At 37.5% G+C, this 13,497-nt stretch overlaps 1 protein-coding gene across 7 annotated transcripts in view; it reads right to left on the minus strand.

The window, feature by feature from the left end:
* Rexo5 (RNA exonuclease 5) overlaps positions 1 to 13,497 on the minus strand; it is a 69,230-nt gene that overhangs the window by 52,622 nt on the left and 3,111 nt on the right. For 6 of the 7 annotated variants that reach the window (XM_027410187.2, XM_027410191.2, XM_027410190.2 and 3 more), the window contains 4 exons: positions 11,291 to 11,403; positions 9,371 to 9,497; positions 8,211 to 8,307; positions 4,490 to 4,633 (listed from right to left, as the gene is read on the minus strand). In XM_027410187.2, coding sequence (XP_027265988.1) covers positions 4,490 to 4,633; positions 8,211 to 8,307; positions 9,371 to 9,497; positions 11,291 to 11,403 — 481 coding nt within the window. Of the gene's footprint in view, positions 1 to 4,489; positions 4,634 to 8,210; positions 8,308 to 9,370; positions 9,498 to 11,290; positions 11,404 to 13,497 lie in introns of those variants that run through there. The other variant, XM_035442262.1, reaches the window with a different exon arrangement.

Below are 13,497 nucleotides of genomic sequence, written 5' to 3' on the forward strand. Positions count from 1 at the left end.
TGATGTGATAGACTTTGATGACCCCCCCCCCATGGAAGGCCTCATCCTCCCTGAGGAGTGGGATGGGGAGATGGTGGTGGAATGGGAGGGAGACGGAACTGGGATTGGTATGTAAAATAAGATTGTTTTTCATTTAAGTAAACATTAATTTAAAAAAGAAAAGCAAAAAAAAGAATAATTTTCAGCTTCATATCAAAACACTCACACCCACACACACACAAAAAAAAAACAGGATAGCTAAAATAATCCTAAATAATAAAAGAACTTCTGGAAGTATCACCATTCCAGATTTCAAGTTGCACTACAGAGATATAGTAATTAAAACACCAAGGTACTGTCATAAAAACAGACAAGGTTGGGCGTTGGTAGTGTACAGCACTCAGGAAGCAGGCAGGCGGATCTCTGTGAGTCTGAGGCCAGCCTGGTCTACAAAGCAAGTTCCAGGACAGGCTCCAAAACAATACAGAGAAACCGTGTCTCTGAAAAACAAAACAAAAGAAAGAAAAAAAACCAGACAAGTTAAACTATGGAATTGAAGACTCAAACCTAAGTCCACACACCTATGAACACCTGATTTTTGACAAGAAGCCAAATTTGCACACTGGAAAAAGACACCATCTTCAACAAAGGGTAATTGTCAAACTGGATGGTTGCATATAGAAGAATGCAAATAGATCCATATTTATCACTCTGCACAAAACTCAACTCCAAATGAGTCAAGAACTTTGACATAAGTTCAGATAAGAGAACCTGGGAAATAGTCTTGACACATGAAAGTACTTTCTGAACAGGACATCAGTAACACAGGCACTAAGACAAACTAAATTGGACCTCATGGAAGAAACTGAAAAGTTTCTGTACAGAAAAAGACACCATCATTAAGACAACACAGAAAGCTACAGAATGGGAAAGATCTTTACCAATTACACATCTGACAGAGTTATTAATATCTAAAATATATAAAGAACTAAAAAAAAAGAAATCAAGAAAACAAATAGGCCAAATAAAAATGGGTTAAAAAATACAAAACTAGGGGCTGGAGAGATGGCTCAGTGGCTAAGGCACTGGCTGCTCTTCCAGAGGACCTGGGTTCAATTCCCAGCACTAATGTCTGTAATTCCTGTTCCAGGGGATCTGGCACCCTAACACATACATACATGTGGCCAAAATACCAATGTACACAAAGTACAAATAAATAATTTTCCTAAAAAATACAAAACTAGGGCTGGAAAGATGGCTCAGTGGTTAAGAGCACTGACTATTCTTCCAGAGGTCCTGAGTTAAATTCCCAGCAACCACATGGTGGCTCACAACCACCTTAAATGAGATCTGGTGCTCTCTGCTGGCATGCAATGGCACAAGACTGTACACATAATAAATAAATAAAATCTTTAAAAAAATACAAAACTAAACAGAGAGTTCTCAAAAGAGGAATGAGAAACACTTAAGTGCTCAACATCCTCAATCATCAGGAAAATGCAAATCAAACTACTTTGAGATTTCATTTTATATCAGTCAGACTAGCCAAGATCACTAAAACAAACAACAGCTCATTTTGGCAAGGATGTGGGGTAAGGGGAATAGGCATCCATTGCTGGTAGAAGTACAAACTTGTATAGCCACTGTGGAAATCAGTGTGGCAGTGTGAAAGCTGAGAACAGATCTACCTCAAGATCAGCTGTACCATTCTTGGGCATATACTGAAAGGACTCTATATCCTACTACAGAGGTATCTGCTCATCTATGTTCACTCATTCATAATAGCCAGAAATTGGAAACAGCCTAGATAGCAACCAATGACTGACTGCATAATGATAATATGGTACATTTACACAATGGAATATTATTCAGCAGTTAAAAATGTAACTTATGAAACATGCAGATAAATAGAGCTAGGAAAGAAATCATGAATGAGGTAACCCAGACCCTAAAAGACAAATATTATATATTTTCTCTTATATGTGAATGTTAGCTTTTAAGCATTCCATAATGTGCTACAATCTGTATAACCACAGAGGTTAGGTATGAAGTAAGTGACTAGCTGGAGGGGAGGATTTCCCAAGGAAGGGGAAATAGAGTATATAGTTATGGAGAGATAGTAGGGGATTGGAACAGGAGGATTAAATGGGGACAGAGATAGAAGAGAAGGACAAAGGAGAAAATACAGGGAGGGACAGCTAATATTAAGGGCCATTTGAAGGGTCATATGGAAACCTACCACCATAAAAACATCTTAAAATATGTATGTATATGAAAGGAATCTAAATAGAGTTACCAAATAATCAGGAAGACAATGACCCAACTAGACACCTTTTGCCATTATGTATAATCTCCACTGCCAGGAATGAGTTACATCTAGTTGAGTTATTGGCCAAAGGAGCCCCATAGAAATGCCCAAACAATTCACGTTATTGCCAAGGCTATTGATAAGACATTGTTGCTGAAAACAACAATTATATATCTCATTAAACACAGAGAAGCCCAGATGGTGCCTAACTAGAGCCTTCACCTCTACTGACTGGTGTTCACAGAAATGGAAGGCACTCTTCATGCTACCAAAGGAGGATGGTAGCCACCAATCCAGCTACAAAGTCTGTGATCTACAAAAGTGACCTGCCTGCATGATACACTGGTACAATAGTGGCACAAATGTTCTAGAATAGCCAACCATTCTGTGATTGGATAGGCCATGAGCCTAAAGGAAAATCAAAAGCTACTGTTCTGCTAAGGGAACACAGCAATAAAATGATGCCTGCTATACCACTACCTCACTCAGCCATCATCAGAGATACTTCCTCATATAGTAAATGGGAGCTAACACAAAGACACACAACTGGACAGTGTCTAGAGAGTGAGAGACTTTGCAACACTTAGTCATAAATAGGATGTCTTCATCAAACCTCTCCCTTTAGGACACAGGGAGCTATGCAGAAGAGGAGATGGAAAGATTGTTACAGCCAGAAAGGATGGATGACATCAAGGAAACAGTGTCTTCCAGACACAACAGACTGACACAAATACGAACTCACAGAGACTGTGAAAGCAAGCACAGGGCCTATACAGGTTCAAACCAGATGGGGTCCCAGAGTTGACTGGAGAAGTGGACAAGGACTCCTATCCACAAGAAGCTATTCTCAAGTGACATCTGCTTGCAAAGGAAAAAGTTCTCTCAAATGGAATGTCACTGGCTATATGAACCACATTTAAGGGTAGGCCCCATGCCCAGAAGTACATGGCCAACAAAAAAACTCAATGGTATTTTTGCAGATGTTTTGCCTCTTAGTGTTTTGTTTGTATATTTTTGTCTTACTGGCCTTTTGCTTATATATTATAGTTTCTGATTTTGTGCTTTTACAGATTTTTTTGTGTGTAGATGTGTAAATGTCTGTTTCTTGAATTTTTATTTGATTTTATTATTATCATTATTATTATTGTTGTTGTTGTTGTTGCAAGTTTGTCTTGTTTTCCTGTTTGTTTTCTAAAGAAAGAGAACAAAAGGGCATAAAGTTGTGTGTGTGGGAAGGTGGGGAGGATCTGAGAGGAGTTGGAGGAGGAGAAACCATGATCAGAATATACTACATAGAACAATTTTTTTCAATACGAAACTAAAAAATGAAATAGAAACAACAAGGAAGGACTAATGTAATGAAGAAGTTTTTTGGTTTACTATGTACAAGTGTATGTTGTGTCTGTGTTTATTCATGTTTCCATTTTTGTGGGCACATGAGCCTGGAGTCCAGAGTTTAACATCTGTTGTTCTCTTTGATTGCCTTCTATCTTATATCCTGAAATTGGGTTTCTCATTTGAACTAAGCTTGACAATTTGGCTACTCTGACTAGCCAGCCTGCTGCAGGGATCTCTTGTATCCATCTCCATAGTACTGAATTATAAGCAAGGGGCATATCCAGCATGGGTATAAGGGAGCTGGACTGCAACATCTCCTCAGCTTGGAAAAGTCTTAAAATATTAAAGAAATATTGATCATTTCTAGAGAGAAAATGAAAAAAAAAATGAAAGAGAAATGAAAAAAAAGAAACAAAAGGACCATTCTCATTAAACATTTTACTGATAATTACAACCTTTATGTACAACCTAAAATCATCACTTATTTACATTTTACACTAAAATATTTCCACATTATAAGATAGAATAAATAAGCTATCCCAAAAGCATCCAAAAAATAATTTTCGACAAAAGTATTTGAATGAAGCTAGTGTGTAGGGAGAGACCCTGGATACCCGCACTGCTGACCACGCCCGTAGAAGGCATGTGGAATAAAGGGCTGAGAGAGAGGGCACAGACTCTCTTGGTTCCTTTCAGGTAAGAGAGAGCAGCTGAGCTTGATCTCCGGAGCTGGAATTTGGAGTTATTGGTTTCTTGTGTAAGTGACCTCTCCCCGAATAAAATTAACCTGTATTATCCTAGTCCCGTGTAACTTAATCTGTTCATCCACACTAGTGATATTAGATTAAGTAAGTTTAAGCAAACCTTCTAGTGGGAAATGAAATGTTTTCATTTCTTCTTTTGTCAGAAGGCATCTAGTCAAGCCCACTTTCTCACAGCCATACTTCTGAATGATGGGGTCATTCTGCAGGTTGGTGCTGGATTTTAGAACGGCAGACATTAAAGGTCCTGAAACAATAAAGGTAATGCAATGTGTATTAGAATGTGTAAAATCTCAAGGAAGGCCAGCAGGATGGTTCAGTGGATTTAAAGGGTTTGCTGCACAAACCTGGTGATCTGAATTCTATCTAGGAACCAACTGTAAAAGGAAGTAACTATTTCTGGAAGTGGTCTTTTGACTTTGGTGCATGCTTTAGCACAAATGTGCCTGTACTTAGAATACACACACACACACACACACACACACACACACACACACACACACACAATAGTAATAAAAACCTTAGAGTGTATGCTTCTTATAAAGGTTAAGCACAATGAAGACAAAAAGATATTATGACTCTATTTCAACTTGTAAAGAGGTGTGTGTATGATTTCATTCAGTTATAACATCATGAGAAATGCTGGGCATGCCAAGGCACATGTATGATCCCAGCATTTGGGAGTGAGGCAAAAGAATTCAAGTTCAAAGCAAACTTGGGCTACACTGTAAGACCCACTCTCAAAAAAATAAAACAAGAAAAAACCAATAACAGAGACAATTAATTTCAAGTATGTTATAACAATAAGGATTTTTGTTTTTGTTTTTTTGTTTGTTTGTTTTGTTTTGTTTTTTCAAGACAGGGTTTCTTTGTGTTGCTTTGGAGCCTGTCCTGGAACTTGCTCTGTAGACCAGGCTGGCCTCGAACTTACAGAGATATGCCTGCCTCTGCCTCCTGAGTGTTGGGATGAAAGGCGTGCTCCACCACTGCCCAGCAACAATAAGGCTTTTTATAAAAGTTAAAGAAAAGCCGGGCATTGGTGGCGCATGCCTTTAATCCCAGCACTCGGAAGGCAGAGGCAGGTGAATCTCTGTGAGTTCGAGGCCAGCCTGGTCTCCAGAGCAAGTGCCAGGATAGGCTCCAAAGCTACACAGAGAAACCCTGTCTCGAAAAACCAAAAAGTTAAAGAATGTGTTTGAGGGCTAAAGTGGTCAAAGAACACTTCAAGACAGGAAGCAACCTACCAAATCTTGAGAAAGCAGAATTAGTTGGTATGTTAGACCTCTGTTATAGTGCTACCCATTTCAATCAGCCTGTTTTATCTTCATCTACCCAAATCTCCTGTCATCTCCTCAAACAACACCAGCCTGTTCCTTAGCCAGTCAAGATCAGTGAGTAGGTTAAGTGTGTGGACCTTGCTTAAGTGGGACTGCATTCTGAAATGAGACAATCGTAATTATACTGATGACATTAGCTTGTGCCGAGAATTTTAACTAAAATATAAATAGAACCAACCACTTTGAAAACTTCCTCTGTCTGATGCTATGGAAAGAGACAGACAGTTCTTCACTGGAGGCACTTAGCTTCCAGATGTCTTTCTGATCAACATGTATCCTCCAAACACTATCCTCTTTGATCAAGACAGACATTTGGTCCTTGCATCCCAAAAAGCCAAAATATTACAGTAGAAGAGGGCACACCAAGTTAGACAGGAATATAAAGACCTTGGCTTGCCAATGACAGTTTAGGAAGAAACAGATCTATGAGTCAAGTTAAGAGTGGAGATAAAATAAATGATGCACCATTTGCGTGCCAGGGTCAAGAGTTTGAGTTTTGACTCATCATTCAGTACATAATGGAGAATAATAGAAGCTCCTAAGAAGGAAAACAACAAAATATAAAGAGTATCTTAAAAAATTAACCTCAAATACTTGTGAAAAATAGAGCAGAGCAAAACTAGGAAGGCTTCACAGTAATACTGGCATAAATATTTTAACTAAAGCCTATGTAGTAAGAGGGCCAAAGGGATAGGAAGGTATACAAAAAAAAAAAAAAAAGCTAAACATAAACTAATTCCATCAAGAAAATATTTGAGTGCTTACTGGCATTATTCTAGCCAATGTACACAATAAAATTTGCTATGGAATTTAACTTCAAGTTGAGAAGATAGACAATGAATAATGAAATAAATGTTTATTTATAAACACATAAACAAAAATGAATAAATATTTAATATATCAAGTAGGGATAAGAACCACAGATAAAAGAAGAGGAGGGATAGGGATTGGTAGTCAAGTAAAAAGCCATTGTCATGTTTATAAGTCAGGATGGCCTCTCTGATAAAGTGGTATCTGAGTAGAGATATATAAGAGTAAAGGGAATGAGTCATGCAGATTGGAGACAGGGAACCAGATAAAATTCAAGACTGGTGACTAAAGAGAAAAAAAAAATATATTAACATGGAAATTGAATATAGAAGCCTATTATTTATGGATGAGATAATATGTTTTTAGCTGATATAACTGAGAAGAAAGTTGAATATCCAAGAAACAATTTCCAGGAGGCAACCACTGCAATGAAAGACTGTAATCTGGGACATCAAATCTAGAGATGAAGACACAGGAGTTATCTATAGAAAACAGAGAGGTAAACTTGAAAAATAGATAAAAACGCCAAAGAAAAGACTAAAGAAAGATGAGAGAGCTATGGACTATGCCTTGGGGACTTGGATATACTTAGGATGGAAAAATGAAATAAAATCTTAAGAGAACACAACCCCTCTGGCTCCTTAATGCCTATAGAATAAAATCATCACTCAAACTCAAAGCCTGCAAAACACAGTCTTAAGTGTCATCCCTGGCTGCTTCTTTCCCTACCACCTCCTTTTCCCCTCAGCATCCACAATAAGCTGTATCTTTAAGCCTTGTCAACTCAAGATCTTTGTTTGAACCTCAAATCTTAAATGATACTCTGATTTACTCAGAGATACTTAAATGACAGTGCATGCTAAATCAAACACAGCTACAGACATGATACAGGCACCTACTGAAAGGAAAGCAAATGAAATGTGGCAAAATTAGAAGATACCACCAAGACAAAGGAAACTAGAAAACAGTTCTAAAGCAGGGAGGAGGGAATAGCCTGATTAGTCCTGCCTTTTTATGTCTCCTCAGTGCAATGAGACAGTTGTTTAACTATTATTTTTGAACACAAAGAAATACCATTGGACAATATTTACCATTACTGTGTCTGAATTTTGATAATTCCTATTCTACAACCCACATATTTTATAAAAGAAAGTTAATTGTAACTTAGTGACAGGATGTAACTCATTCTGAGCAACTCTGCTATCATGGATATGTATATTTAAAGTCTAACTACTGTACCTGTAGGTCACAGCTATAGTACTAAAAGTAGGAACAGCTAAATTTCCCATGTGTTCTTCACATGAATAACATCCATGTCCTTTTCACTAGTCAAAGGTAAATTCTTCCTTCCCACCTATATCCTAGTATGTATAAAGACCTAGTGACTGCAGAGAGCAATTGTTCACAGTAATTATGAGTTTCAATATTAGTAACATCCAAATATACTTAGCTACCCAACTTAACCAGTTTCAGAAACATGAACCAATGGTTTCTGGTGTCTAACCTCTCTGGGTACTTGCCCACTTTAAAAATCTTCCTTTAAAAAAAAAGAAAATGACACTTTTTTGTCTAAGTTAATTAGAATTGGGGATTTTGTTGTTGTTGTCACAAGAAGAGTAAACATTACCACATCCATGAAATCTTTTTACAAACATCAAACAAAAATTGAAGTCATACCTTCAATAGTCCTAGGAAAACCTCTAGTTGATTTCTTCTTTTGCAGCCCAATGATATCAAATAGAAAATCAGATGTTGGAGGAGGCAAGCTGAATTTCTGAAAAATATATTAATAAGTCTTTTAAAAATTGCTTCAAAACAGACATCATTCCCTTAATGGTCTAGACTTTCATTGTTGGTTCAGATCTTCATAAAAGTCTAGGCTTTATTTGCACTATAAATGAGATCTGTTTCCTTAACATGGAAGAGTGTAAGGAAGTAAAAGAAGCCACATTTACCATAAAATCACCACCTGAAAATTTTTCCTCTCACTTTATACTGTAAAAAGGTCAACATTAGAGGAGTTTATAATTGTTTTCAGGAACGTCTAATTCTTTATTTCACCAGACAGCATAACAAGTAGTTAGGACAGATGATATAGAGGGTAAATAGGTTGAAAGCTCTAGCAGCAGGCTCATATGGGCTAATATTCAAATTCTACAATTTATTGGTTGTTAATTCTGGTGAGTTACTCACTTTCTTAAAAATAAAATTCCTCTTATAGGACAACATTGTCATTAAAGATGAAAATAATAACATGATTAATACATGACTGGAGTCAGGTGGTAGTGGCTTGCGCCTTTAATCCCAGCACTCGGGAGGCAGAGGCAGGCGGAGCTATGTGAGTTCAAGACCAGCCTGGTCTACAAGAGCTAGTTCCAGGACGGCCTATAAAGCCACAGAGAAACCCTGTCTCAAAAAACAAAAAACAAAACAAAACAAAAAAAAAAAAAAATACATGACTGGGCATATAAAAAGAAATATATAGACAAATAGGTCAGGGGGAAATAGAGCAGACTATGAGGCAAAAGAGCACATGCCTTTTTTTTTCTAGATGGCAGATGCTATTGAGCTCCAATTAGTATTCAAATGGCACCCAATTTGAAAATTTTTTCTTTGGTTGGTTTTCTTTTAGTTTGTTTGTTTGTAAGCAAGGTATTGCTATATAGTAGATGCTGCATTCAAATTCAAACAGGATCTTGTGCCCAGGTTGGATTAAATCCTTCCTCCTTAGCCAATTAAGTGTTACAATTAGTTACTGAGAAACAGTCTTAGACTGATGCCCCAGCCTCACAGTAGGAGCTCTAATTTAGCCCCAGTACAAAATATTCTTATCTTACATGTTTGAATGTCTTTCGGAGAAATCTGAATTCCAAATAAAACTTGTAGAAGTGCAGCTGACTCATTCCCTTCAGAATAAAAATCACCACACTGCTTAGGTGGTTTGGGTGTAAAAGCTGGCACCAGCTGTTGAAAAACATCAAATCAACACAGCTAAGATGATACTCTTAGACAGTTACAGGAAAAAAAACAAACAGGACACAGAGTGACTAACAACTAAAAGACCTTTTCACCAACTACTGACTCTATAACTGTATAACTGGAAGATACTCCTAACTTCAAAGAATTCAAATAAAAATGTTTGTGATAAAGCCAGGCAGTGATGGTGCACGCCTTTAATCCCAGCACTCGGGACGCAGAGGCAGGCGGATCTCTGTGAGTTTGAGACCAGCCTGATCTACAAGAGCTAGTTCCAGGATAGCCCCCAAAGCCACAGGGAAACCCTGTCTCGAAAAACAAAAACAAAAAAACAAAACAAAACAAAGAAAACCCAAAAATCTTTGTGATAAATATTTGTTATAATCAAATAAAACCTCAAGTGAAATGCAATGCATTTATTAATAAATGCATGTCCTATTACTGCTTAAAACTTTAATTACATTTACTTTGTGTGTGTGACAGAGTGGAAGTTAAAGGATAACTTAGGGCAGCTGGTTCTTTCCTTCCACCTGAACATTATTTTAAATCAGAACTCCAAGCTCATTTTACAAAGTTCTGTCTCCAACATATTCTGAAACCCCTCCTAAGCCAGCTGCTGACTTCAGACTAATCCTCCTTCCTTCCTTCCTTCCTTCCTCCCTTCCTTCCTTCCTTCTTTCCTCCCTCCCTCCCTCCCTCCCTCCCTCTCTCTCTCTCTCTCTCTGTCTGTCTCTCCTTTTTTTTTTCTTTTTGAAACATGGTCTCTCTACATAGCCCCAGTTGTCCTAGAACTCACTATGTAGTCCAGGCTGGCCTCAAACTCACAGAAATCTGCCCGCCTCAGCTTCCTGAATGCTGGGATGCTCCACTAGGCCCTGCCAGATGGCAGTATTTACTGACAAAGAAGATGATTCTAAAAATATAGACAATTTATAACAACCTGTCTCAGGGAAATGTGTGCATCTACTAATCTCTCAATTGTGCTGGATAGATTTCTGTCAACTTGACACAAGCTAGAATCATCTGAAAGGAGGGAACCTCATTGAGAAAATACCTCCATAAGATCCTCCACAAGCATTTTCTTAATTAGTGATTAATAGAGGAGGGCCCAGCCCATTGTAGGTAGTACCATCCCTGAGCTTGGTGGTCTTGGATTCTATAAGAAAGCAGGCTGAGCAAGCCATAATGAGCAAGCCAATAAGCAGCATCACTCTATGGCCTCTGCATCAGCTCCTGCCCTGTTTGAGTTCCCATCCTGACTTCCTTCAGTGATGTATTATGATGTGGAATAGAAATCCTAACTAAAAGAGGCATAATAAAATATAATTTTCATAAGTGCTTAATATCACTGACAGCATTCAAATAATATTGTCTTTGTTCTTTACCTGTAAGAGAAGTAAAAGACTACCCAGAATTATTAAGATAGCATTAATTTATATTAAGAAAACAATAGTTAATTTCTATTGAGTCCACATCAGAAGAAGCAAACTACAGTATCTATAGTAGCCAGACAGACATAATGAGTAAAGTAAGTATACCAGGTAGGAGTAGACACACCATTATCTAAAGACTGACACTCAGCTTTGAGAAATATGTTGACTGGTAGGAAAACAGGCATAGTTTAATTTTTTTGAAGAAATCACCAATCTGGATTTTTATATAGAAATTCCCACATAATTGACAGCTGTTACTTAATTTAAAAAAATTGGATATGTTGCATTGCTAACAAATGTCAAAATGCTACAAACCAGTTTGAAACCTCTGGTCCATATATCTCATACCTGGGTTTAGGAACAGTGGATTTACCCAGGACTGCATACTTCAGCAACTCACACAGCTGTCTATGGGTTACTTCACAAGTTTCAGGAAATAAAATGGTAGATAAGCGAGCTTTCTGCAATGACAAATTAAAATACAGGACACCATAATGCTCATTAATGGCAAAAAGGCAATTATTCAAGTTTCTGATTATTTTAACACACAAATAAACACAAGGATTGTTCTAATTAATTAAAAATAAAGGTCTAAAGGAGCCACTTATGGTATGATGTCATTAGTAGAGTATCTTATAAACATTGGTACAATTTGTGTATTATGCATGGTTGTATGCTAAAAATAGTAGGATAATTAAAATACAATTCATGCTTTCAAGAACTCTATTCCATTAGGGAGAAATATGATGAGTAATTCTAACACTGCAGGGGTCAATGCTATTTGAAAATAATAGGAGCAAAAGTATATTTGCCCTATGGTTTAGGACAGTGGTTCTCAACCTTTCTAATGCTTCGACCCTTTAATACAGTTCCTAATGTTGTGGTGACCCCCCCCATCATAAAATTATTTTCATTGCTATTTCATAAATGTAATTTTGCTATTGTTATGAATCGTAACATAAATATGTGGCAGGCAGATGGTCTTAGCCTTGAAAACGTCCTTCAACTCCCAGGTTGAAAACCACCGGTTTAGAATTTTAGTGATGGCTTCTTTAAACTCTGGCTTGACCGGAGCCAAAATTGCATATTGCAAGCTGTGGCAGTGTTACAATGGGGTCAAGGTAAACAAATCACAAATCAGTGACATCTAACCTATGAGAATCAGAATTACCCTATGGCAACAAAAACAAGGAAGCTCCTTGTTTCCTTTAAAAAGGCTTTGTCAAGGGCCAGGCATTGGTGGCCCACACCTTTAATCCCAGCACTCGGGAGACAGAGGCAGGCAGATCTCTGTGAGTTCGAGGCCAGCCTGGTCTCCAGAGCGAGTGCCAGGATAGGCTCCAAAGCTGTCTCGAAAAACCAAAAAAAAAAAAAAAAAAGGCTTTGTCAAGAACTTATTTTATAAGGCTATGATGAATTGATGATGTTTTTCCAAAGGGGTACATCTAACTAAAAGCAAAGCTTTAGTTAATTTTGACAATTTATTAGTATTATTTAACTAATAGGCCAAATTTTATAAATAGATTTAAATATTTGTCAATTAAAATTTAAAAGGTTCTGAACTTATGCCTGATTGTTAAGGTGTTTTTTGCTTGTTACAAAAGACTCAGATAATAAAAAATGGTGAAATAAATAATAAACACCTATACAACTCAGAGATAATTATTTTCATTTTTTCCTAGGAAACAGCAGAATATTATGGTTAGGAGTTCAAGCATCATACTACCCGACTTCTAATATCTTGGACAAATTCCTTAACCATTCTAAGATGCAGTTTCCTTACAACTATAATTCTATCTCATGAGATTATTGAAAGGATCAATGACAGACTGATGGTGCAATATATCAGTGCTTGCCACCAACACACCTTAAGTACTTAATAAATATCAGATATTACTGCTAAGTTATTCATGGTTATACTGGCACAAGCTCATCATCTGAGAGGAGGAATCTTAACTGAGAAAATGTCTTCATAGGACTGGCCTGTAGGCAAGCCTGTGAATATTTTCTCAACTGAAGATCAGTGTAGGAGGCCCAGCTCATTGTGGGTGATGCACCGCCTCCTGCAGGTGGTCCTTGAAGGTCTAAAAAAGCAGGCAGGCTGAGCAAGTACTGGGGAGCAAGCCAGTGTGCAGCACTCTTCCCTGGTGTCTGCATCAGTTCCTGCCTCCTGGTTCTTGCCCTGAGTTCCTGCCAGGACTTCCCTTAGCAAAGGAAGGACTATGATCTGGACATGCAACTGAAATAAACCCTTTCCTCCCCAAGCTGCTTTTGGTCGTGGAATCATGGTGTTTTATCACAACAGTGGAAACCCTAACTTATACAATAACTTTAAACTGATGATGACAGTTTCTATTAACCACATTTTAAAGTGGCTGTACTAGAGATTGGAGTCAGGGTACATGCAAAGCAAGTAAGTGCTCTACTATTGATCCACATTGCTAGCCCCTAGCCAAAGTTTTAAGAAATTTATTTGTTTCAAATTATTTTATTCTTACAACCTTTTTTTTTTTTTTTTTTTTTTTTCCTCTGTAGCTTTGGAGCCTGTTCTGGAA

The sequence above is a fragment of the Cricetulus griseus genome, chromosome 3 (genome assembly GCF_003668045.3).
Source record: "Cricetulus griseus strain 17A/GY chromosome 3, alternate assembly CriGri-PICRH-1.0, whole genome shotgun sequence".
In the NCBI taxonomy this organism is placed as follows: domain Eukaryota; kingdom Metazoa; phylum Chordata; class Mammalia; order Rodentia; family Cricetidae; genus Cricetulus; species Cricetulus griseus.